General features: G+C 35.6%; 4 protein-coding genes across 5 annotated transcripts; 3 read left to right on the top strand and 1 right to left on the bottom strand.

Moving 5' to 3' along the window:
- The first annotated feature begins 1,820 nt into the window (after positions 1-1,820).
- On the top strand, positions 1,821-8,197 carry LOC142611872 (pentatricopeptide repeat-containing protein At5g10690). 2 transcript variants are annotated; one of them, XM_075784014.1, is made up of 12 exons: positions 1,821-2,108; positions 2,239-2,421; positions 2,541-2,673; positions 2,887-2,984; positions 3,202-3,363; positions 3,470-3,538; positions 3,933-4,068; positions 5,144-5,376; positions 6,110-6,187; positions 6,619-6,687; positions 7,373-7,549; positions 7,905-8,197. In XM_075784014.1, the coding sequence occupies exons 1-12, from the start codon at positions 1,950-1,952 to the stop codon at positions 8,163-8,165; spliced, it is 1,758 nt and encodes a 585-aa protein (XP_075640129.1). In that variant the 5' UTR covers positions 1,821-1,949; the 3' UTR covers positions 8,166-8,197. The 2 variants fall into 2 exon arrangements, with proteins under 2 accessions (XP_075640129.1, XP_075640130.1); XM_075784015.1 differs by lacking the exon at positions 6,110-6,187.
- Positions 8,198-12,639: 4,442 nt separating this feature from the next.
- Positions 12,640-15,904, top strand: LOC142613882 (uncharacterized). The gene is made up of 2 exons (XM_075786399.1): positions 12,640-13,033; positions 15,324-15,904. The coding sequence occupies exons 1-2, from the start codon at positions 12,837-12,839 to the stop codon at positions 15,751-15,753; spliced, it is 627 nt and encodes a 208-aa protein (XP_075642514.1). The 5' UTR covers positions 12,640-12,836; the 3' UTR covers positions 15,754-15,904.
- Positions 15,905-16,689: 785 nt separating this feature from the next.
- Positions 16,690-17,064, top strand: LOC142612250 (uncharacterized). The gene has a single exon (XM_075784368.1). The coding sequence runs from the start codon at positions 16,690-16,692 to the stop codon at positions 17,062-17,064; it is 375 nt and encodes a 124-aa protein (XP_075640483.1).
- Positions 17,065-18,650: 1,586 nt separating this feature from the next.
- On the bottom strand, positions 18,651-22,368 carry LOC142612919 (uncharacterized). The gene is made up of 2 exons (XM_075785092.1): positions 22,229-22,368; positions 18,651-20,104 (listed from the first exon to the last, which is right to left on the bottom strand). Exon 2 carries the CDS (start codon positions 20,099-20,101, stop codon positions 18,794-18,796), a length of 1,308 nt encoding a protein of 435 aa, XP_075641207.1. The 5' UTR covers positions 20,102-20,104; positions 22,229-22,368; the 3' UTR covers positions 18,651-18,793.
- Between the last annotated feature and the right edge of the window lie 5,020 nt (positions 22,369-27,388).

Genomic DNA, 27,388 nt, shown 5'->3' with positions numbered 1-27,388 from the left:
CATCTCTGTGACTCCTTTTTTTGAGCTCCAGTTGCCTTGCTTTTTCTTTTTCAGGTACGATTTTTTTCTTTCCCTTACCTGATTTTGCTTCATTTTGCTTTAAATAAGGACTTCTGTTTTTCGTTTCCTTTCTTCCTTTTTGATGTGTGACTATTTTGAGGTTAGGCACCATTGCCCTTCCATTTCTTTTCTTTTTTCTCATTTAAGGGCGCTTCTTGGGTTCATCGGTGGTAGTCCAAAGGTTGGGTCTTTTACCCCTAGAAGTAGTGCTCTAGGGTTGGTCTTAGCTGATCTTTCCCCTTTACTGCGTCAATCCTTGGATTGGTTTAGGTCCCTATGAGAGATGTCGATAGAGATGAGTTCTAGCGAGTTGGACATAGGGTTTATTGTCTAGCGACAAAGCCGTGGAGGTTGATACCACAGTTTGGCGTCTTCGTCTTTAAACCCTTCATCTTCTTCACCCACTGTGTTGAGGGCTTTTCACGCCCTTAAGGAGGTGTGTTCTCTAAACGAGGGCACTTTTTTTAGGTTTAGGGATAGGTTTTAAATTCCTGTTGAGACCATGATTCGTCTTCCTAGTTTAAGCGAGAAGGCTTGTGCTTTCAATCCTAGGGAGGTGTGTTTTTATGAGGCTGCCTTTTTGAGTGGCCTCAGATTCCCTGTCCATCCTTTTGTAATGGAGCTTCTCCACCACTTGGGCATAGCGCCTGGGAAACTTATGCCAAACTCTTGGAGGATCGTCATTAGTTGCATGGAGATTTGGATGATAGTGATGGAGGGAGATATGATTCGGATGGACGAACTTCTATGTTTGTATTGTTTAAAAGGGTCAAAAGAGGTTGGGTACTACAAACTAGTGTCTTGGGATAGGAAGGTCTGCCTCATCGCAAGTCTCTCTTCGTCATTTCGTTATTGGAAGTCCAGATACTTCTTCGTGTTTGGGGATGATTAGGAGACCCTTTCGGACGATCTTTGGGGAGACGTCCCTAGGTTGCTGCGTAGGTGGGGGACACCCAAGCTTGGTGCGTCTTCTTTCATTTCTTTTTCTTTTTTTTTGTAAGGGTTTACCTTTGTTTCATCTAATCTTAATGCATATTTTTTTCTTTTTTGTAGCCAAGACTCATCCAAAGCTAAAGAGTAGGTACAAAAATTACGTCAAGAGTGCTTCAGATTACGCAAGGACTATGGATGACTTCGATGAACTAAGTGACCCTGGGACTTTGGCCCGTCATTTCTTGGGTCCCGAACCTTCTCCTTACATCTTTCGGGCAATAGACAAAGAAGAGAAAAGTAAGTTTTTGGTGTTGGCATACCCTTTTTTTTTTTTGAATTTATTGCTGGCATCTTGTCTATGGCGTCCTTTGTAAAGATGACGACAAAGTTTAACCAAGAGTTGTATGCCAAGCTGAGCGCTAGGAAGAAATAAAAACCCTATCAATCTACAATATAAAAAATTTTAAAAAAAAAATGTGGGGGAGGAAGGCATTGTTATGGGCTTATTGGACACATAATGATGGGCTATGTTTCAAAGAGAAAAAGAACCCAGCCCGGCTAGGCCCAAAATGAGGATCACCACCAACATTACCCGCCAATAATTTTCACTGCAAAGAAGGAGAGAAAGAGAGCAGACCTGGTTCCTTTCTGATCTCTCTCACATTACCATTTGTTAGTACAATGTAATGGGCTTATTGGACACATAATTATGGGCTACGTTTCATAAAGAAAAAAAAGAGCGGAGCCCGGATAGGCCCAAAATGAGGATCACCACCAACATTACCCGCCAATAATTTTCGGTGCAAAGAAAGAGAGAAAGAGAGCAAACTTGGTTCCTTTTCCTGATCTCTCACATTATCCACTTCCACAGTTCCAGCAGCACTAACTTTACTCTCTTCTGTTTTTTAATCTATGGCTGAATCTGATGGGTAATTACTATAACTTGCGCAACAACAATGCATCAGATCCACGCCTTCTCGCTCTCTCACTCTATATCTACATGTTCCTCTTCCTCTATTCCCACACGGCGTCGTTTCGTCAGCAAACCCTCTCCCAATCTCAAGCCACTCACCTCCCGCATCGTCCAACTCACTCGCCGAAGACAACTTCACAAGGTCTCTCTCTCTCTCTCTCTCTCTCTCTCTCTCTCGCAATGCAATGAATATTACAAATAATTCACTTGTTACAAAACTAGACCACAATTATGAATTGTTATTTTTATTTTTATTCTACGGTTTGTTGTAGATATTAGAGGAAATCGAGGTTGCAAAGAAACGGCACGGGAAGCTGAACACAATCGTGATGAACGCGGTTTTGGAAGCCTGTGTTCATTGCGGCGACATTGCTTCTGCGCTTAGGATTTTCGCTGATATGTCACTCCCACACGGTTGTGGCGTTGACACTATATCTTACTCTACACTCTTAAAGGTACAACTTCTTCTTCTACTTCTTTTCTTTTCTTTTTTTTTAATAACTTTTCTGTTTCGGTAATTGTTCTCTCACACTCATTAATGTACTATTTTCTGTTTTTGTTTATACTTGTAAAGGGGTTGGGTCTGGCTCGAAGAATTGACGAAGCATTTCAATTACTTGAATCTGTGGACCAAGGCACTGCTGTGGGGAATCCAAAGCTCTCAGCACCACTTATCTACGGCCTGCTTGATGCTTTGATTGAAGCTGGTCAGTGTTAGAAAATTGTTAACATTGCTTCTTATTTATTGTTGGTTACTTTTACCAGATTCATAACATGGCTATTATGGTATGTTTGGTTTTGTATTTTGTACTGTGATTGAATTTGTTTATGTTTTTGGTTTAACGTTCAAGCTACAAACTGCTTCATTACAATCATATCATGCTCACTCATATGTCCTCACTTGGATTGCTGTAGTACAGGAGATTTACGCCGTGCCAATGGCCTTCTCAGGCGATATGGTTTTGTGCTTCGTGAAGGCGGTAATCCTTCAGTCTCAGCATATAACTTATTAATGAAGGTTCGACACTGACCTATCTGGCTATCTGTGAGAAAAGTACAAATTGCAGTGTATGATTTTGTTTTTTGTTTTTCCCCTTAGTGCTTTAGCATTAAGCTCACCAAATTGGAGTAGTTGATGATGTGGTCTTGAGCGTTTGATGCAAATTATCGAACTCTAAAGCTCAATTATGTTGCTTAAATATTCTCTCTTTTTTTTTTTTTTTTATAACTTTCAGGGATATATAAACACTGGCCATCCTCTGGCTGCTATAGCCGTGTACGAAGAGATATTGCGTTCAGGGTTAAAGCCTGATAAGCTCACTTATAATAAGCTAATCTATGCCTGTGTCAAGACTGACAAATTGAACACAGCAATGCACGTGTTGGAGGAAATGAAGGTCGCAAGCATGTATCCAGAAGGCCAGTTTGGAGCCTGGAAATTACTCTTAAATAGCACAAGAGAATAGCCTAGATTACTAAAATTATAAAATTTTCTTTTTTCAGGACAGAGCGCAGAAATTTGGCCGTGATGATCTTTTCCCTGATGTTGTCACCTATACAACATTACTTAAGGTTGGTTGCTCTTGTGGTTATCTTATTGTTTAATTATATAATGCTTAGTTTGTAGAAGTTCAAATGTGCATAGTGCAAAACATTATCTAAGTATTTCAAAAACATTTACAGCTGTACAGTATCTAAAAGTTATTAGTTACTACATCATAGGATTTTTTGGCAGGGATTGGTGAAAAGTATTTCTGTCTTCCTCTGTAAAACATGTCTTTCTTGATTCATTATAATCACAAATTGGAACTATGATTGATCCTTCTTTCGGTAGGATACAATTAGCAGGACTTTGTCTTTGAGGAAAGGGCCTTTTAGCTTTTCTTTTGGCTAATGTAAAATTTGTATATTTGTCTTGTTGATTCAAATTCTGAGCAAGATTTCTTTGTTCTTTTTTCTTTGGTAGGGTTTTGCACTTTGCAAGGATCTGCTTTCACTTCAGAAGATTGTATTGGAAATGAAATCATGTCATAATTTGCTTGTAGATCGAACTGCATACACTGCAATAGTTGATGCATTGCTAAATTGTGATGCATTCAAGGGTATGTTATATTTGAATTTTCCTTCAGAATTCTGAAAGGGCGACTAGGTTACGTAATGGACTCAGATTTGGATTGTATGGTGGTAATCCAAGTTTAGATCTATTATAATTTATGTTGCGTTTGTTCAGCATGTGTTGATAGGACTTTAATGAATATCATTTTTGGTAAGACTGAACTATGAGCCAACACATATGTCCTTTAAAGATTTTGTAATACTTGAAAATCCAAATAGAATTTGTTGAATTATGAACAAGAGTTGGAGTTGATTTTCATGAATATCACGTAGCAAATATATTAGCATTCTCTCACTGTTTGTTAGTCGCATTCTACATATTAGAGTGTCTTCTCAGTATGTAACTTTCTTGAATATATTCCTGTGAAAATGACTATAAACATAGCAGTAAAGTGGAGTAAAATTAAGAGAATAGTTAATTGATTGCTAGGAATTATCTAACTGTATTCTTTATCTCTTTTTAAATGACTGCATACTTAATTGGGGCTAGATAGATGTACTTAGGTGCTTCCAGAGTGTCATGTTATCTGAAAACCTATCAAGGACAGCTATCTTATCCTACAAAATGTAAGGCAACAAAGAATCAGCATGTTCCAAAAATGACTATGTGAACTCATTTCTCAACAGAAAACAAAAGGAAGAGAGAGAGAGAGAATGAGAGAGAGAGGGGGGGGGGTTTGCTAAATTAGTATTAAATGGATTATGAAACTGGAGGGTCTATTGACATAAAAACTGTTAAGCAGAGCTCATGTTATATTTAGAGAATTTGGCTGAGAAGCACCAAGCTCATATTGTTGAAATAAAGCTTGTGTATTTGCGTGCTGATATTCATGTGTACACACACTACAAAAGGGTGGTATCTTTTAGTGGCATCAATATCTGTTATCTGAACCCAGTTACTTGAGGCTGGAGAATGTGAAATTCAATTCTTCTTATTCTTCCCGCTTAATACATTTCAAGGCAGATCCAGATCCTGTTTTAATGTATTAATAACTTAAAAATAAATTCGTTTTTATAAAAATTAAATATTAACACATCAAAATCTCTGTCTTTGATGTTTAGATGCTCTTTGTATATTTGGAGAAATGCTAAAGCAGGCTGGCAGAAATTCAGACTTGCGACCGAAGCCTCATCTCTATCTATCCTTGATGCGTGCTTTTGCTGGTAGAGGAGATTATGATATGGTCAAAACCCTGCATAAACGCATGTGGCCGGATACTGCTGGAACTATCTCCCTGACAAGTCAAGAAGAAGCTGATAATCTTCTCATGGAAGCAGCTTTAAATGATGGTCAGGTACTAGAGCTGGTTATACATAATCATCAACATTGATGTCTTTTCAGGCATAGATGTCCTTTTTTCCTCAATTACTTGTGTTTTCCCTGATGATGGTTGGTGCAAATTAGTTATGGCCTATAATAAAAAGTATACCCTGCCTCTAGAAGAATGTGTAAGCTGATTGCTATCATTCAATCATTTGACATTGTTGCATTATAGCATAAAAAATTGAAATTAAGTTTTCACTAACGAGGGCCCTGTCAGTGGTAATTATGTGCCAATCATGCTAGCATAAGTTTCACCTCCAGTCTCCAAATTGCATTCTTATTCATTGATATTAAGTGGTGTATAAATATGAACTTAAGAATATATGATGACTAAGAGAAAAGAAATTATATTGGATTAGAATCTGGTCAAACATATCTCTGAGCCAACTGTTTTGTGTTCTTAATGTGTCACATCTCCTACCCTTGTTTTATTACCATCACATATCTGGAACTTTTCAAACCTGTTTGGTGTAGCTGTATGCAATTGTGATGGTCTTTGGAATTTTTATCTCATACATTAACTAAACCATCATGTACTTATTTGTTTCTTTCTCCCCCCCCCCCCCCACCCCCACCCAACACACAAAAAGAAAAAAAATACCTTTCCTTTCCATTTTATTCAGAGCACATCTTCCCATACTATTGTCATGTGCAACTGATGTTAATATTTTCAAACCTGTTTGGTATTTGGTGCTTGTTTTCAGGTTGATGAGGCTATTGAACATCTAACAAATATCATTAAAAGATGGAAGGGAATATCATGGACAAGTCGAGGAGGCTTGGTGCGTATCGCGTTGTTAATTTCCATGATTGCATAATGGGAATAAATGAAATACAAAAAAAACCCCTAAACTACTCAATGTTTTGATGTGATGATTGTCTGTAAAATATTTTTGTTTGCGATTGATGCAAATATGATGTCCTGATTTTGAAGATGCACAGAAAAAAATTGTTTGTGGTGCTGAGCAACTGGCAAGGTGCCATTTAAGTTCCATAGTTTTTTACAGATCCAGAAATCATGTTAAGGGCCTCCTTTAGGTTATATCTTCTGGGTTGCACCATATAATATCACCTGCTTTTGTGCTAGCTGAGAAACTAGGCGGTTTATTCTGAATTTCTTGATTTTATTTTTTTTGCTCCGGACATGTTTATTGTGATATTTTCTGGTTTTGCTTTTATATATACTCACCTTTAGTATACATCTGTAATGCAGGCTGCTCTGCGCTTAGAGGCTTTGTTGGGATTCACCAAGTCCATGTTCAGTCCTCATCTACTGCCTCAGGTTTCCAGCTTGTCTCTCTGTTTCTCAAATTGCGGAATGTTCATAAGGTCCTAATGACTATTTTTTGAATGTGATACATATTTTAGGTGTCAGTGCATGTAGACTCACTTTTTACCATCAGTGGCTCTTATACGGAAGATCACGTAGGCCAAAATGGTTAAGTGAATTCAATGACCTTTATAATCTATAATTTGGTACTTTTGGGCAAGGCTGATAAATCCAATTTTTGGTTCTAGAATTATCACAATACTTGAGTGATACCACCCACAAGAAGCAGATTTAGTTGACTCTTGTATGGAGACTGTTAGAAAAATGGTTCAGTGATTAAATTTATCATCGTATCAAAGTAGGTGGTCCTAAGTTTGAGCCCTATCTCCACTTTACCTCCTACTTAAAAAGTTAAAAATCCATGTGTTAGATCATTTATTAAGCCCACACATGAGGGGGAGTGTTCGAATGACTGTTGAGTGTGAAATCACAATTTCCTAATAGTATAAGCTTTTGGAACAATCAGTAAATTATCAGACCTTATTAATTGAGCATTCTGAATGTTGGGTGCAAATGCTAGTTTCCCATGTTTCATATATTTCAGCACTGCTTGACTGTCTTCATGATATATATTAGTTTTTCCTTTTGATCTAGAAAATTTTCTTTTAGGTTGCCTGAGTACACCATTTCTCTTCAGGTATCACCAGATGAACCAATTGAGAGTATTATGATTCCTTTTGAAGCATCTCGGCCTCTACATGGTACTCTGGCCTTGAAGAAGGTGGTTATGCGCTTCTTAAGAAATCCAGTTGTGCCTATAATTGATGACTGGGGCAGCTGCGTAGGACTATTGCATCGTGAAGACTGCAACGAGGTTTGCTTATTTTCTTTCAGCTAACCATCTTGAGCTGCTTTTGTATTTTACATCCAGTTAACTTTGTTAATTCAGTTTGTTGAGATTCATCTTGTAATTAATCATATAGACAGTTGTAAATAAGTCTGCGAGATATTTTTTTTAGCTAGTGTTGGGTAGACCTTGTTCTTAGAATTGTTAGGATAATGCAATCAAACTTCGTGTTAATTCTTAGAATGTAATTTCTATGTTTGCAAGTTTACCAGAGTAGTGATCATGAACATGTATACTTTTTGCTATAATAGTGGTGAGAAATTCAATTATTTGTAACACACTGAATTACAAAGCTAATACAAATTTGTGCGTTCTTATTCAGTTGGATGCGCCGCTCTCAACAATGATGAGAAGCCCACCTCCTTGTGTAACAATGACCACATCTATTGGTCATGTGGTTGATCTAATTTTGGAAAAGAGATACAAAATGGTTATTGTTGTAAGATATAGCAACATATATGGTACTCCTTACAGCTCAGGCTCAAGGGCCTTTGGAGTTTTTACAGCAGAACAATTGTGTAGGCTTGTAACATCAATATCAGAGTTGCCTGGGCAAACGCTTTCAGTCTGTAGAAGAATGTAAATATTTGATGATATATTTTTGTTTTTGGCTTCTCTTTTCCCCCTCTTCTCCCTCGTACTTTCAATTTTGCTTGGCTTCTTATTCCCCACTTTTTCCTTGTAAATTCAGTTTTGCTAGAATGAGTAACAGCCAATGACATTGTGATCTTGAAGAGACAATCTTTGTTTTTAGGTAAGAAAATGCAATTGGTGGCTTGGTGCAACATGACGTTTTAATTTTTCATACATATTCCCATTAGGGTGAGAGTAAGGCTTGGACTATTGTGGTAAAATTTTGCCAACATCCTTGAAGCAAAAACATCTATGAATATATTACAATGTAAAAAATAAAAATTTCCACTGATTTATTGGTCTTTTTCACAAAAGCACACAATTTCCTCATTTTTAGGAGTTTGATTGGGCTTTTCTTTTGTCTTTCCAACATAATATTCGGTCCACTTTGGTCGTATTTGGTTCTACTCAGTCCACATTGCTCTTTTTCGGTCCACTTGGTCTTAATCGGTCTTATTCAATCCACTTCAGTCCTACTCGGTCCACTTTGGTCTTATTCAGTCCTATTCAATCTATTTCAGTTCTACTTGGTCCACTTTAGTCTTATTCGGTCCAATTTGGTCCGCTTTGATCCTATTTGGTCCTATTCAAACCACGTCGGTTCTATTCGGTCCTACTTGGTCCACTTTGGATCCATTCGATCCACTTCGGTGCACTTTGGTCTTATTCGGTCCTACTCTGTCCACATTGATTCTATTCGGTCCAATTCGGTCCAATTTGGTCTTAATCGGTCCTATTCAATCCACTTCAGTCTTACTCGGTCCACTTTGGTTCTATTCGGTCTAATTTGGTCTTATCTGATCCTAGTCGGTCCACTTTGGTCCTATTCCATCCAATTCAGTCCTGCTCGGCCCACTTTGGTTCCATCTAGTCTTATTCGGTCCACTTTTGTCCTTTATGTCCACTCTCGTCTTATTTGGTCCATTTTCGTCTTATTTGGTCCAAGTTGGTCCTATTCAGTCTATTTTGGTCTATTAGGTGCATTCAATCCATTTTTGTGCACCTTCATATAGGGAAAAGACAAATTTGGGTTGAGAACACCTATTCAAAATCCAAATTTATTAAAAATATATATTGATCTCAAACTAGTAATGTGAGGGAGGTGGGTCTAAGAGTACATATTTATATGCATAATGGGCCCGGGGCCCAATCCGAGGACATTAAGCAGTCTGATGAGAGTAAACATCTTACTAAGGGTCCGTGTTAGTTTATAGAGAAGCAAAGTCTAATTATGATCATCCGAGAAGTTGGTCCGATGAGGAATATATTCTCGAACCAGCTAAGCAAAGGTCGGAATGTATTATCTGCCATCTAGAGGCAACGTCTCATGAGACTCTATTGATAAGGATGTGCATCACAGGAGTAAAGGACAAAGGAAAGCCATGAAATATCTAAAGAAAAAGCTGCTGCCACCGCATTGAACACTCTACAGCTAACTCTCTAGCTGCATTAATGAGGAAGTGATGCTTGAGTAGCAAGGCTCACCTTATAGCTATCTTCAAAAGTTTCAGGAAGGGGTTGATGGGACAAGTATCCTGCCTGACAATCTAATCCATACGTGGAGGGTAGAGAGAGGAGAAAGGGAAGTGTAAAAAGAACAGGAAAGTCCCAGGATAAAAAGAAAAAAGGAGAGGAAGAAAGGAAACACTGTAGACATAAAAACAATATCTATAATCTGTCTTTAAGAAAGAGAAATAGAATATTCAGTCTCCTCGGCTTGAGTCCGAGGATAATTTTTGTTACACAAACTATCCAATCTGTGTCATATTGTGATCTAGCCCATTGTCATTGTTATCTAAACTCACTTAATCTAGATTTCTAACTTACTTTCTACAAATTCATTGTATTGGGCTTTTTTGGCCTATTCATTTCCTCCTTTTGGGCTTAGGTGCAAATTGAGTCCTTACAAGTAATATCCAAAATATTAAGTATAACATTTATTGTTACTACGCTCTTGTTGAGTCACATTAATGTAGCATTTCAATCCATTTCAGTTCAACTAAATTTAAATGAAAATCTTTCTAAATATGAAGGTTATGAATATACAAATGTAACTTTAGGGTATTTACTTATTTGTTTTAAAATCATTACTTTTAAATGAATTGCATGAGATTAATTGTACCTTAATTATTATTTAACTATTTAGTGTAACACACAACATTGTGACTATTACTACTGATGATGAGTGAAATCAGTAGGCTAAATGTTCTAGACTTCAACAGCATATTAATGACTTGAAAGGAAAGAAAAAGACTATCGAAGGTGACCAGGGTGAACCAACTAAGGACCCTTTAATGGTTAAATCAAATTTCTCTCTAGGACTCAAGTATAGAAAGTGGATGAATAATAGAACATACCTTTGTTGGATGAGGCTTGGTCCATTTTATAAAGATTTTTGGAGTGGGTCTACTTGTTAGGCTCCACTAACATCATGGGAGATGTATAAACTTAGTGGGAAGAGTATAGCAAATTTAAGAGAATTCACCTCACGTCTCAAAATAGTAAATCGTAGTCTGATTGTTCTAGGTTTGTAGAAAATACTTTGAAATTTACTAAATTTTTGTTGGTCATCTACACCTTGTGGTGTAGACGACTAATATCTTCTTGGACGACCACTTTTCATGTTTGTGTTGCGTCTTTCACCTTTCTCCCTTCTGAAGATTGTCTTGGACATCATTGGGCCTGGACAACTCTTATAAACAAAGACTACTTGTTATGAATCACTATCAACTATATATTTTGCGAATTAGTTATATTACATTTTACTAATGGAGAGGATTGATGTAATAATTTTGTTTTTAGTTAATACATTCACTATGATTCAATTTTTTTCACAATTGTTGAAATATCAAGCTGTAAATGGCATACGATAAAATGATTCCCAATGGGTTTAGACGAGAATTAATGAAAACTTGTAACTCGAGGCTATGTTTGTTTTGGCTATAAAAGGAATACGAAAAATATTTTACACCATGTGGCATGTTTGGATTGGCCTGAAAATGATTTCCGTTGACTATAAAATATCAACCCCTATAGTGTAAAATAGTTTACACTTCTATTTTACCTTCAACCAATTACACCTATTTTACCCCTCTCTCTCTCTCTCTCTCTTTGACCAAATTTTTTAGTTTAATGATTGGTTTTGTTTTGATTTTTGTTTCTTTAAGTATATATATTGAAATTTTCTATTATAAAATTTGTTTGAAAGTTAAAAAAAATGACTGAAAAAATGTGAAAAACTAGTAGAAAAATAATATTTTCAGAATGCAACTAAACACCTGAAAATATTTTCCAAAACAATTTTTAGAATGCAACCAAACACTTATAAATATTTTCTTTTCCCAAAAATGTTTTCACCTAAATGCAAATTTGTTGATTTTGTTATGAAAATTTATAATGTATGTAACATTGATCTTTTTAATTAGGGTAAATTTTACAAACTTACCCGAAAGGTTTGAGATAATACCAATTAGGTTCAAACATTCTAAAACCCACTAATTTAGTCCTCAAATGACAATTTTGTCCCTGACTCTCTTTCTCTTTCTCTATTCTGTCTCCGTTCCTCTCCCCTTCTCTCTTCCCTCTTTCTCAGATCTCTAACTCAAAACCCACCGCCCAACAAACCCATATCACCCACTCTATGCAGATCTTCACCGTCGGCTGAAGATCCTCAGGCGAAATGCTCTCAATTATCTCAGTAGAGAAATTCTTTCTCTGCAAAAACCCCATGGGTGAACCTCGCTCAATCGGCCGTTGCTGTCCTCTGACGCCGGCGGCGTCAAGCTCGCGAGCCTCTGTAGCTCGCCGGAGATTTCGCTGCTACAAGCAGAGAAGTCACTGAAAGCTTTGAGAGAGATCTAAAAAGTCCTCCGACGATGAACTGGACTTCACCGACTTGTTGGTCCGCAGTGTCAGCTCGCCGAGACGCATGTTGACGACAGAGTCGGTGAGGTTCTCGGACACGAAAGCGGATCTCACGGCGACGGGACCAGAAAACGAGCAGCTGTTGGTGTCGTCGCCGCCGTTGTCGCTGTGAAATATGTTGGGTAGGTAAGTGGATTAAAATAAACGTTGGGTGATATGGGTTTGCTAGGCAGCAGTGGGTGTGGGTGATATAAGTGTGGTGGTCAGTGGCTTTTCTAGTGGCTGTGGCTGTGGGTGATATGGGTTTGTTGGGCGGTGGGTTGTGAGAGAGAGAGATCTGAGAAAGAGAGAAAGAGAAGAGAGAAAGGGAGAGGAACGGAGACAGATTGGAGAAAGAGAAAGAAAGTTAGGGACAAAATTGTCTTTTGAGGACTAAATTGGTATTATCTCAATCCTCAGGTGCGTTTGTGAAATTTACCCTTTTAATTAATTAGTCGCTGACATGGCAAACCCAAAGCCCCCAAATTGAACTAAACCGTATAGATCTTCACTGCAGAGGAGAGCCCAAAACCCAGCCAAACCTTCACCTCCAAATCAAGCTCCGTTCTTTACTTTTCTTTTCCCATATAGCTTTCACTTGAATCCAATTCCCATACATATATAGTAAAAATCCAAGAATTCAAGCCCCTTTCCTTAGCTTTTTCCACCAAAACCCTAGCCAAAGAAAAGACACAGAGACAGAGAGAGAGAGAACGAAATGGCGTTTAGAGGAAAGGAGATGATGAAGAAAGTGTTGAAGAATGTAGGAGAGAAGAACTTGGCTCCCGGATTGAAAGAGTCACTCAAGAAATGCATACCGGACAGTAAGGTTGTCATGGGTCGAGCCAAACGCGGCCTCTTCGCTGGCCGCCACATCCAGTTTGGCAATCGCATCAGCGAAGATGGTGGCAACAAGTCTGTAACTCTCTCTCTCTTTGAATTTATGTGTGTATGTGTATTTGTGATTGTTTCCGCTTCATGGGTTTTTGATGTTAAGATTATATTGATTGAATGAATGGATGGATTTTGTTCATATGCGTTGTCATTTGAAATCTCCTAAATATAGGAGCTTTGACAATCTGTATGTAGTAGGATCAAATTAAACTTGTTCTCTGCTGAAGTTTAAATGTGTTCCAAGTCTTATACTTTTAGACTTTGTTTGGCATTGGTTGAGGAGAATTTGTCATTCTGTGCTTATCTAATTTGTTAAAACCTGAAATTACAGCCTCAACCTAGGAATTCCAGGGGTGAAATGCTTCTGATTTGTGTAAGTAAGCTTTTATTGTAAACAACTAGACTGTGCATATATGACAATGAAATAGAAATTGGACAAAAATTAGGTATTGTAGCTTAGGTCCCCAATTAATTTCACCAATGACTGGACTGTAAGAGTGAGAAAGAGAGAGCTTCTGCCTCAATGTTATTTATTACCCAAGATGCTTAAAACCATACTCAGAATTTGTATTGTGAACGTTCTAAAAGTTGCTGCAGTATGAAGAGTAATTGTACTCTGTTCTTCCTTCTTTTTGTTCTTGAATCTGTAGAAGGTTGTATTTATCTACCAACACTTAGTTCAATCCCTTGTATGTGATTGATTACAAATTTGGGAGCTGGTACGTGTTTGGGTCCCTTGATAGAACTTCTAAGTGTGTTTTTACGGAGCATTGACCACTAGTCCCACATTCATATTTTTCTTTTCTTCTTCTTGTGAGAGAAAGTTGGGGGAAGAGAAGAAAGAAAAACCTGGGAAGGAGAGGAGGGGTCAATGGATGCATTTAGCAAAGAAAGCTAATCCCATAAAGGTCTGCTAGTTCTAACGTGCCCCATCCTTGGAGTTGGTTCATCAATTACTCTACTGGGGCATTCATTGGGTTTTTATTCTTTTTCACCTATCAAAAAGATTTCATTGCTCATTGTACTCTGCACCATGATTATGCTCTCTAGTATACATCCTGTATATATGGTCTTTTTTCTTCAATAAATTACGTTATTTATCAAAAAAATAAAAATAAATATAAATACTATACTGGCATAAGGTAAATCAGGATTTTTGTTAGCTGGAAAATTTGCACATCTATCACATCTTCGGGTCCGAGTTCTCATATGATTCATTGCCAGAAAAGTGCTTGCAATACTTGGTGGGTATGTAGTAGCAAGTGGATGGAAGGAGGTATCAGTTGAAATTAGAAGACCAATCACTGTTTTTGAGTCTGACTTTAGTTTTGTATAATATTAGACACATTAGTATCCCTGATGTCTTAAGACGTACTCTATCCTATTCGGCTATTTTACCCCTTGTCCTCCCTACACTACCCATGGGCTATACATGCCCATTGCCATTGTATGTCCTTTTGGTAATTCATATTTCTGACCTTAGGCAGGATTGCATCTCCCGATTGAAACTGAGCCAAAGGTCCTTGACTCCTTGGTCCTAGTGAGATTGATTCTACATTGCTCCTAACCTTTTACCTGTAGATTTCTTTTTTCACTATTAAAAAAGATGGTATTATGCATTAATAAGTCAGAGTTGTAGTCCTACCAATCCATTGAAACATAGGAATGAGGCCTGGTGAAGCGATGGAGTATTAAGTATTTGCACAAGCCTCCAATTCCTTGGACTTTGCTATGTGATTGAATGGATTCAATGATATCATATATCTGGCCATCATTGCTGTAGATTTCCTCTAACCAAGTCATTGAATCCTTGTCAGAGATGATGATGACAAATGCTATATTGTGCATGGATAAAACATGAATATGTCTACTTTTATAAATCTTTATGATAATGAATATTTATAATCTGGACGAACGCCATTCGGTACGTGAAGTGCTTACTTTTTTCATGGATTTGCTTGTGGTGGTTAGGTATGGATGAGGTTTTTAGAATTTGGCATTTAATCAATCAGCCTTAACACTTCTAATACATGATATTTAATTGATCAATTTGCTTGTTGCAGTTTGTTTTGGATGAGGATTTTAAAATTAGGCATATGATCAGTCAGTCTCTATGCTTCTAATACATGATATTTAATGTTGTATTGGATTCATTTATGCAATTCATAGGATGAAGTTGTCTTGTGTTATTGCGCAACATAAGTTGTGTCTCTTGCTTGCTCCATTTTGGCATTTGAAGTTTTGTTGTCTTTTATCAACTTAGAAGTAGTATCTTTATTCATCAGAACTTTTTCTGCAATTCTGGCGATAGGTCAAGGAGGACTTGGAAGCCGAATGTCCAAGAGAAGCGGCTCTTCAGTTACGTTTTAGACCGCCATATTCGAGTGAAAGTCACCACTCATGCCCTCCGTTGCATAGACAAGGCAGGAGGGATTGATGAGTACCTGCTGAAAACTCCTTACCACAAGATGGACACAGAAATGGGCCTCTACTGGAAGTCTAGGATTGAGAAGATGTACGAAGAGCTAGGGAAGAGGGAAGTTGTTTTCTTTTCACCTGAGGATGAAGCCAGGTTCGAACAACGTTTTAAAGATCTGAAAGTGGCCGAGAGGACAGCTCGTAGGGATGCCAGGAGACAAATGTCCGGTTGGTCAGACAAACAGAAGCAGATTGAGGAAGGCCAAGTGGTAGATCAATTGACTGATGAAGAAGCCGCTGCCGAGTGGGCTGCAAACTCTTAAGTTTTGGACCATTCACCATCTTGGAATGTTCACCCATCTTTGTTTTTTATTGCCCATTTGAAATTTTGTGTCTCTTTAATGTTTGTTTTTTGACGTAGTCTTTAGCTGTATCAGGCCTGATGGAAAAATATTAAGCAGAAATCATTTATCATTTTCAGATGGAAATTATTTGATATTCCTCTGATGGATCATGAGTTTAACAGAACATAAAAGTAACAAGAATGTTGTTACTGGACTCAACTTCTCATGGTACAATGTCTTATAACGTTGCTAATATAATTTCATTTTTGAAACAATAATGCTATAGATAAAACAAATTTTACAAGCCGTTCCTAAGTTTGTTTTGTTTTGTTTTATTTTATTTTTTCCTGGTCTTTAGCATAAACCAAAACTTGGTAAGCAAGTATTTAGTCCCTTCACCGACCAAAAGAAACAAAAGTCATCCAGTCACTTTACTAATATTTCTTTACTGGAAAAGTACTAATTTCGCGGGTAATTGAAAGCAGAAACATGACAGTATAAAGACTCAAAATTTGTTAGACGATAACCATAGATGTAATATCACTACTTTAGATTATAATATACTAGCTCAACACTTAAGAAACTAGAGTTATGAACATTTTATTCCGCTGCAAAGGAATATTTTGTCTTCCAATAATGCTTCGTAAAAGTTTGTACTTAAATGATTAAATTTAGCTTATTTCAATAACTAAAGCTTTTGGAATATTTCACACTCCTTTTCCATGTAAGTCCAACGCAAATAGCTGTAGCCTCTACAGTTCACGCGCAAATCATATCTAACGACTAATAACACGTTATCTTCCCTCGTACTGAAACACAGTATCTTGTGCAATAATTCACCATCATTTTCTCTATAAAAGCCTTAACTTCACCATTCATACGCTCTTGCATCAAAAGTATCACTTCCAACAACAAATGGGTAAAGAGAACTGGCTATTACTAGGCCACCTAAAGAAGGCAGTGAAGAAATTAAGATTTTTGCTTAGCTTTAACCTACTGCAATGGCGCTTGGCTTCAATTACTGGCAGTGCTTCTACGAGGCGCCGGTTGAGCTTCAACGATCGCCAGGGCTTGCATGGTTGCATAGAAGATGAAAAACTCGACGAAAATGGTTCAGCCAAAGTGTATCAACGAGCTAGAAGTTATGGTTCAGATGATGATATTGATAGAAGGGCAGAGATTTTTATTGCTAATTTTCGACATCAGCTTCGCTTAGAAAGGCAAGTTTCTTTGGAGTTAAGGTACTATAGAGGGACTAGTTTCAAAAGTGAAGAAGACATTGGATTGTAATTTTGAAGTTGGTTTGTTAATTATGGTTGAAAGTTTTTATATGGGTTATACATGATTGTTATACTATATATATATAGATGAAAAAAAACTGAGATGTTTTGAGGACTGATAAACTATTTTTGAGTTATTTTTATCTTCTGATTTCAATTAGTTTTTCTATTGAGTTTCTTGAGGTTTTGATTTTGCATTGCTTGTATTTGTTTTATCAATATTTCCGATGGAGCAGTTCTTAATGAAAATTAATTGAATTGTGTTTTCCTTAACTCAGTGTTTCTGAGTGCAAAAACTTTGTTTCGAGGATTAATTTTTTCCGTTGTTATTCCTTGTTGGAAGAAATTAGAGTATTAGACAATCTAGGAAGAAACTTTAAGACTAAGGAACAGAACATGCTATCCAAACTAAGCTTAAGCAACACAGACAGCTCACAACAATTTCCATAGTGTGAGATTTCTGAAAAGAATAAGGTGAAAAAAGTTTGCCTTTTTATCCTTCATATAAGTGTTTTATTTTATTTTTTGTGATGAATCTTATAGTTTAATGACATTACTCAATTATCTTAATAAGGATAATCTAGTTTCAACATTGAAACCCTCTCCCATTTACTATACGAAAAAGAAAGAAAAAATTTTATTATTAATTTAGATCCTTTGTAGAGTGTCCATTTAAAGGCCAAGATTCAATATAGTATAAATCTAGGACCTAGATTTTGCCAACTCATTTAAAATTTAACTGTGGTTAAACTAAACTAAAAGTTAATGTATTGGCAAAATCTAGACCTTAGATATATACAACTTTAAATCTTGGCCTTTAAAATGGACACTCTCCATTTCAAACAAAATAGAGAGAGGACCAATTCCTTCTTTTTTTCGCTTGGTTTAAAATACCATTAACTTGTTTTAGTAAATTCTATCAAATTTGTGGTCCATCTTCATTATAGGATTGCTTTTTTTTTGAGGGGGTTCATTATAGGATTGCTAGTTGTCAAGAGTCAATTCATATCATCAGTTTGTTTTTTTAATTTTAATTTTTGCTTATGATCACAATTAATTAATTCTAAGTGGTAGTAAATGCTTCTTTTATTCGGTTTGTTTGGGAGGAAAACATTGTTTGATAAAAGTACTTACAACAAGTGCGAGGGTAGGAATTTGAACTATAAGATTCTTGAAAAAATAGAAGTACAAGTGAGGGAAGTGAATTCAAACACAAATGTTCCTCCATGGAAGAAATGGATAATACTACTGAATTATAATGCTCTTATTAGTGACATAAAAATAATACTTGTTGCAACACCTAATTCAAGAGTTAATACTTAATATCAGTTTAATTCATTTTAAAATTAAGCCGTTCAATAAGTTTGTGTACACAAAAGAATTTATAGAATAGTAAATTTTACAATACAAATGTTGACATTAATTTACATCTCAGAAAAGAAAAGCAAAAAAACAAAAACCTATGTATAGAATCTATAGATTAGTATATGATTCATACACTAAAATGCAATTAATACAACAGTATCAACAAATAGGGAACATTAACAAACATATAATGTCAACTTCCCCCATCCAAATGATGTGGTTTATTAGATAAAATTGTTCATGTCTGAAATCTGATTTGAATGCTTTCACTCCAATTTTTTCTTTTCTGAATTTTTCTATCACACTCTCCTTAAAATTGTAAGTAATGTATGAGTTTAATTATGTCAAACTGATTTAGGAGAACAAGAGGGGTTTCATTTGGATGGGGTTTCTATATCTATGACAGTCTCAAATGCCCCAACCAATGCTTTCACCTTGTTCTTCCTCTTCTCCAATAGCCTGCTTGCAGTTTCCTCAATCACATCATTATATGCTTGAGACTCCTTCTTTCCCTGTCCCACTTGGCGCTTAGATGATGCTGTATTCACCACCTCTGGTTTTGTTTCTTCAACAGCACCAACCTCCGCATCTTGTCCTTCCTTCAATTTAAGCCCTTCACTTCCTCCATCCACCTCTTCCTTCTCATCCACCATGTTGCCCTCGTTCTTGTTTTCAGCCTCAGAATCTTCTCCTTTGTCTTCTTTGACCTCCCCTTTGTCTTCTTTGACCTCCACTACCGCCTCATCACTTATTGCCACACTCTCTTCTACATTGCTTTCTTCTTTGCTTTCATTCTCTTCTCCTCTATGTTCATTCTCAGCTTCTTCTTCTTTTTGTGCTTTATCTTCAGCTTCTTCAATCTGAGCAGTCGCTTTTGTTTTTATTTCTTCAGAAACTTCAGGAATGTCACAAGGCATGACTTTATGCTCATCTTCAATAATACTGTCGACATGATCAGATTCAATAACACTACCACCCTCAAAATCTTCACTTTTTGGCACTTCAGATATGTTACTCTCAGTCTCAGCCCCAACTTCCACGTTCACAACTTCTTCAACCTCACGAACCAAAGTTTCTCTCTCCTCTTCATTTTCATGACTCGAAGTTTGTGTTACATCAAGACGCTTTGTCGAAGCCAAAGCATTATGAAACTCCTTCTTAGTGGCTGCAGGATTGGTACTGCTCTTAATGGTGCCCTTTGCATGCAAAGGCGCCTGTGGTTTACCAAACTTGGACGTTTTTGGAGTCCTCTCCGCAATTGGTTTCAGAGAATGGCTACCTTTGGATGGAATAGTATTAGAACGGACTGTTGTGGTTTTCTCTTTCAAGCCATGAGAGACAACTGCACTTTGTGGCTTATTATCAGAGGATCTTTTTCTATTCAAAGAACTGGCCTTCTTTGCCGTGTCTTCGGGGCCAGGTTTCTTCGCATTCTTGACAGATTCATGGCGTGAGCTTAGCGTTGGCCTAAGATAGCTTGGGAGTGGCTTTTCAGTTGCTGCAGCAGTAGTCGTAGTTGTAGAAGAAGAAGAAGAAGAAGAAGAAGCACCCTTGTGATCTGTAGAGCTTGTTGTGGATGGTTTTGGACGAGTTTTGGTGATATTGGGGGCACGAGACTTTGAAGGGGATATCACCCTCTTCTCCTTCCAAACATTATTACCTTCTCTCTTCGTAGTTGCCATATACTGTTAGGTGTTTCAGCAAAAATTGAAAAAAAAAAAAATGAAAGAGCAATGAGTATGTATGTTCAATTGGGGGAAAAGACGAGCAAGTTTAACAAACAAATGGGTATTGCTAATTTCAACTGTTACATAAAAAGTTGTCCCCAATAGTTTTTCACACATACGTATAGATGAATTAATATATGGGCTAGATTTTAAAATGTAAAAGACATTGACACTATGTAAAGTTCAAAGTACAGTCATTTGGAATTTAAAAAATTGCCAATTTTATGATTCATTGCTTCACATCATCATTGCCTTAGCTCTGTACATTCCACAGCTATCATTTTGCTTTTGGAGGAACTATATACTATTTGTGCTCAAGCTCAACTGCCTATTACTACACCTACCAAAGATTGCTACTACATATAAAAGTAAATTTAATATGTATAAGACCTTTTGAAATTCATTATATTATAAACTAAATTTAATAAAAGTATAAGAATAATATAAAGGCCCTTCCTTTGTTTTTTAGTTGATATATTGATTGTTGAAGGTGGAGGATTTAAATCGTAGATATCTCCATTAGAAACACTATGAAATATTAGTTGAATTACAAAACTCTTAAATAAAGATCTTTTCTATTTTTAAGTCATAGTACCATGAGTTGCAGTAAGTATATATAATTGTTTTATTCACAATAAGTGTATATGTTCCTATTTGGAGTTAATTTGTAACATCTATTGGTTTCAATTCAAAACCAATAACATGGAATAGACAAATAGGATAATATATTCTAAAATGTAATCACTTTAAATAATGTCATTCTCATTCTCTTTATCAGGCTCTTTTATGATGCTCTGGACAGGGGTATGCATATTAATACAAAGAAAATGATAGGAAATAGTCCAGCAAATCAAACATAGAAGTCAATTGAAGTGTTAGTATTTTCCTCGTGGCTAGCAGAGATTGATGTCTACACCTTAGACACGGTTCAGCCTCACCCAAGGCTGGACCAAACACCATTATTGTTTTTCTTAGAGTGTTTCAACTTTTAGCGTTTACTCCTGATAATAACTCTTTAATTTAATTACTTTTGTTTGAATAATAATTAACTATTTTTTTCTACCCTGCCTTGATGTTATCATTTTTTTTTTCAAATTTTTTTCAAGAGAATAAAAATTTCAAATTATGTGTGTGTGCATGCGAGCATCAAGTTTTGCTTACACCTAATATAACTAAACTTTTTATTGAATAAATATTTTGGAAATCTTGCTATTGAATTACATAGTCTATGTTCTTAACAAATATACCAAATTCACCATAATTCCTTAATGCTGATCATTCAAATTTCAAACTTTTGTAAGTGAAAAATATTTATTAGGAAAAAGACATCTCATGCATATTATATATATATCTTCTCTCTTAAAACATTGAAACCTAAGTGTTGTGAGAGTTAAAATGCATGAGATACCGTCTTTTAGGGGCAAACCTTTCATAACCAAATGACTGTTATAAACCCCACAATGTTGCTTCAAAACGATAAAAACGTACAAACTACTAAACCATTTTACACATACAACAGATGACTGTTGAAATAGCAAAGGAATGATCTAAAATTTAAACTACCGAGAACCAAATCCAACACCTAATCATACCTCTCTCCCAAAAGAAGTTGTGAGTTTATCTTCCAGGACAAGTAACTGATATCGTTTAATTATTCATTATCTTTTTTCAGAAAGATAGAAACAAAAGCAAGCAAATAAAAGAGCCCCATTACCTTATTTTTCAACAATTCTTTTGATTCAATTGCTTTGTGCTCAATCAACATAAATTGATTTCAAACCAATACAGTGGGAAATTCGAGAATTGCTTTCTTGTAGGAAAATTTTATATCAACATGTCAACGAATTATAGTAGCACACACACAAATTAGAACAACATACTCTTTTTCAATGCCAAGATAACCAAGAAAATGGAATAAACATTGAAAAATATAAAAATTTAGTCTTTCACCATATCTTGACATTGAAAAATTTAGACATCAAAAGGAAGCAAAAAACGAAGAGATACTAATTTTGACATGAAAAGCAAAGGTACCATGGAGGAGTAAATCTATGGTAAGAGAGAAAGAGAGAGAGAGAGTACCTTGATCAAAGAAGATTCATGGGAAGGGTAAAATAAGGGGAACAAAGGGAAGAAAATTCATAGAAAGATGAAAAAATGTGAAGGGAATTAAAGAGAGGCTTAGTTAAGAGTTTTGAGTTTGATTTGATTAAAGAAGCGCAAATTGCGCATAACTCAAGGTGGTGGTATTGACGGTGAAGGTGTTGGAGGCCATGAAATGAAAACAAAATTTTGTTCGCCAAACGAGCGAGACAGGTGGGGAATTGGTTGACTTTTTCCTAGGCAAAAACAAAAAATTTAACTAAGAAAAACAAAAACAGAAAAACAAAAACAAAAAAACAAAAACTAAGAATTTTCCTTTTCTTTGGGTACCAACATAACAGCTCTACCTAGGCTCCATACTCCATAATAATAACATGATTTTATTGGGTACATTTATTCCATGTGACTTGAAAAAGATCAAATGCCCCAATATGATATGATCACTATCAACTTTATGGTTTTAAAAATGTACCTATTATCGAAAAAAAGGTTTTAAATATGTACCAGCCAGTCCATGGATATATATTTTTTTTGAGGAGTCCAGGGATATATAATCATTGTAGAGTGTGGACATTTTGGATCGAGCCCATCTTACCTTGCTCATTGCTCTAGTAGCCTAAATTAATTAGTGAACTAATTCTCCAAAAAAATATATATAGTGAATGACTATTTTTGTTGCAATTAGTCTAAAGTTCAAATGGGGCATTCTTATACATATATGTGGCAGCTTAAGACACAATATCTAAGGAACTGTAATCTCATGATCCAAGTTTTTTTTTTTTTTTTTTATAATAGAAACAAGGTCCAAGTTTTGTTTTGTTTTTATCTTTTTGTTTTTCCTTTTGTTTTTTTTTCTTTTCTTATAAGTTAGATATAATCGGATGAGTTTGAACCACCTTACACAATCCAGCTCTTAATTTTTGGAATGTTACATTGATAACCTCCTTACAAGTCCGGCCTCCCAGTTCATTATATATACTATTTTTCCATAATTTATTTTCTAATTCCATGATTATCTTCTCAAATAAAATAAAATAAAAAAATCCATGATTATTTTTGTACTGCCTCTTGACATGTCTAACAGAAGATTCTAAGTATATATTTCCAACGAAGCACATATCTTTTTAGGCTAAAAGAAAGTGATGAAACTTTGTAAGCGCTATAAAGTGGGAGTCTCGTCTGGCATGAGAAAGTGCTGCCCAATAACTTTGAATCCCACCAAATTAACACTACTAATTATTTTTCAAAATTAATTTACAAATGAAAATAAGTTGAAGAAATTGCATGCATTACCATTTTGCAGATTGTGAGTTAAGTTTGATCATATTCATGGGTTGGGGTAGGTGTCACAAATTAAACTAACAAGAAAGGCAGTGTTTAGTTATTTAGTTTCTTTTTTTTTTTTGGATAAGTGGATTTGGTTTAAGGGAGCTGTGTTTAATAAATTAAAGAAAATGCATTAAAAAAAAAGAGTTCTATAACTCCTACCATACCAAAATTAGAAAAACTAAAATGGAATATTAACCAAAAGGATGACCGGCCGGTTCACCAGCTCAACAGGCTTGATCATTAATATTAGTATTATAATTTTATATATATATTGAGAGATAGTATCAAATAATCTAGATTTAGAAAATACAGTTATTGAGTATTTGAGAGAAAAAAATTAAATCGCTTTTAATAGTCTTTTAAGAAAGACCAATTTGCCCATTAAAAAAAGAAAAGAAAGGAAGACCAATTTGATCTAGTTTATTCGTCCTTCTCAAAAAAAAAAAAAAAAAATTGATAAGTTAAATTTTATTCAGTCCCATTTACTTGACAAAACTATTTAAGGGAGTCTTAGCATAAAATACTATTTACAAGGGATTGAATCATCTAAAAATGAGACCAATTGTCAAGAGTCTTGCAGCTCAATTGGTTTTCAGCTCTTAATGTTTTCATGACATCCGAACTATTTACACGGGATTGAATCTTCTAAAAATGAGACTAACGGCCAACCAATACAAAAGTCTTGTAATTCAATTGGTTGGCACCTCTTAATTTTTCTATAACATCCGAAGTTCAAATCCCCCTAACCTAATATAACTATCGAATTATCAAAAAATAAAATAAAATAAAGACTGACTTAGTTTCAGTTATAAAACAATAAACCACACTTGTTGGCCCATTCACAAAGAGTTTGTTGATATTTTGCTCCCAATGTGTTACATTGAACTTGATAAATTTATTATTTTTTGTAACAGTTGCATGTAACATCCCTCTTAATTAGAAAATAAGTACCCTACTAGTATGAAATTTATCCCATACGAAAAGGATGTCGATATCACCTTCCCCTCTCTTCTCTTTTCTTATTGGTTAAAGTTGCAGGAAACTAAGGGGGTGTTTAGTAGAGTAATTTGAGATGAGATTTTTGTAATTTTTTGAAATTTGTGTGAGTAAAAAAGTGTGTAGAAATATGTGTAAAATTATTTAAAAAGTAAAAATGTGAGTTTGAGTATGCTTACTAAACAGGCCCTAAGCTTGCATCTATATTATGAATCCAACTTTGTGCCTTTTAATTTAGAAATGGTTTGGGGACCTAAACGCTAAAGCATGCTTGGTAAGTTGGTTTCGATATGTTATTTTACTAGGTGCTCGGTGCCACAATATTGGATAGCATGTTAGTTTTGAAGATTTACAAAAATGACAAGTCAATTTTGGGAACAAAATGTTTTTAGCAAATGGGAACAAAGTTAGATAGCAACTTATAAGTTTTTATAAAAGCCCTAAAGAGTTGCTTCTAGGGACTTCAGATTAGTTCTATAATTCCTTGCCCAAACACACGTCATCTTAAAATATGACCTAGATAATATTAGTGGATAAAGCCAAGTTGTATGTTATGCTTTTCTTATATGAATAATAATAATATGAATCCGGTCCAATTTGTGTCACACCATGCTTTGCTCTCTTTCTTTGTAAGATACAGGTCATTACTTCATTAACATAAAATATTTTTAAGCTTATCTTTTTCTGGCTAGCAAACAAGAAGTGGGAAGAATTTAACAATTATGTTAGGGACACAACTTTGGTTGTGGTGGGAGCTTGGTCCTCTCTACCTGAAACACTTGGCAAATATGTAGCTGTTCAAAGTTGTGAGTTCTTTTTTTATTTTTTTGGGGTGTGGTGGCTTAAATTGTCAGAATTTTAATTAGATCATATTGAAAATTTGAGACCCTTTTTGGCTAAGTGACCAATAGAGCCAAATCCAATACAAACAACGAGTCAAAGAGTGATGCGTATTCTGACATTAATTGTAACGTGAAGCCCTTGCCAAAAGGGTTGAAGTAAAAAAATGTAAAATGGTGATCTCCTTAATTACTTGCTTGAAACAAGCCATTGCTTTGCCTTGTTACTTTTCCTTTCTGTTTAATTACTCATCCAAAAAAAGAAAACAATTTAAACATATATATTTGATAAAAACCATCGAACACCCTTAACGTAATAGTCACACCACAATTATGGAGTAAGGGGAGGCAATGGCCGATGGTCAAACTTTTAAGAGAGAATTTCATACATATACAACTAAATTAAGCTAAACTATAATTCTATCTCAGATAAAAAAAAATAGGTAAAAAGATTAAAAATTATTTTGAATTCTTAGTGTGGGGTACAGAAATTTAATAAGGTAATAATGCCACATGTCATACTCGAGGCCGAGGAGGCCAATGTAGTTCCGAGGAGATCGTACCCTCAGACGGCAAGGCCAGAGAGGCGAGTTATGGCCACGTCAATAGCACATCACCAGAGGAGGCCTCACTGTAGAGGAAGAACTTCAGAGAGGGGATTAACCCTGACATGACTGGAAGGATGGTAGCTGCCACCGCATTTAATACACCCCACCAAACCCCCTAGCCGCATTTATGTGGAGCAAACCCCTGAACAGTGCTGTCTTGGTTGTTGAAACTCACAAAAGATCTGGAAATGACGTCTAATTGGACAAGCATTCAAGTAGTGTCCTACACGATCAACATTTGGAAGGCCAAGATCAGCTGAAAGAAACTATATAATATAAGAGATCCTCCAGGAAGGAGTGGGTGGTTTTTCATATAAGAATCTATAGAGAAAACACTGTAGCAACAAGAACTAAAATTGTAATCAAGTTTAAGAAAAATATATACAAGAACTATTCTCCTCGGACCTTGCCGAGGAAGAGTTATTTTGCATAAAACATGTTTACCTTAGTTTTTCTTGTCATCTGGATCCACTATAATTGTTGTCCAACTTGTTAAAGCCTAGTTTCTAATCCCCTCATTACAAATTCATTGTGTTGGGCTCGTTAAGCCTCAATCCCATTGCCTTTTTGGGCTTAGGATCCAACCCATGCCCTTGCACTTAGAATACCTCCAATGAGGAGTTTTTGAAAATTCTAACTAGTTATGATTAATTGAATAATTTGGATTTTATAATTTCATCAATGTTTAAACAATTATTGACTAATATTATTTTAGTGTCTATTTAGTATTTACAATAATGATGATAGGCTAACAGGACAGACAGCCACCAAATTGGTAGGGAAAAAAGGCTTTCTTTTAAGTTTCCTTGGCAACCTAGTCAGCCGCTTTGTTTGCCCACAGGATCAAGCAACTTCCACTTTACCTCTTGATTAAAACAGGAATCCACTTAACATCTTTCACAATTTTTATCTATTTTTCCAAAAATCTTAAGGCCTTAAATAGAATCGTTCTCAAGCCATGTACTTCAACAAGGTTTAGAATTTATTACTATTCAGATTATAGAGCCAAAATTATAGACAAAGATCTTGGTTTCTCATTGAATATACTACCCCCAAATATCTTACAAACTTTTTTTTTTTGAGAGGAACTTATTTTTACAACTTGATGGTCAAGTTTAGAAAAAGGAAGAAGGAATAAAAACTCTCTGGTCATCCCTTCAAGTTAGGTAGAAATGCCAATAATCTTTAGATACCTAAATGTATCGATGTATATATTATATATCTATGTGCACATGAAACTAATATATCAGAGATTATACAATATTTAAGTAAAATTTGAGCTTTTATAAATTTTTTAAAAAAAAAAGTAAAATTGAGCAATTCATATTTGAACCGTGATGAATTAACCATAAATTTGAGACTTTTAA

The sequence above is a fragment of the Castanea sativa genome, chromosome 10, assembly GCF_040712315.1.
Source record: "Castanea sativa cultivar Marrone di Chiusa Pesio chromosome 10, ASM4071231v1".
NCBI classification, from domain to species: Eukaryota; Viridiplantae; Streptophyta; class Magnoliopsida; order Fagales; family Fagaceae; genus Castanea; species Castanea sativa.
This window is presented reverse-complemented; position numbering and strand designations above follow the sequence as displayed.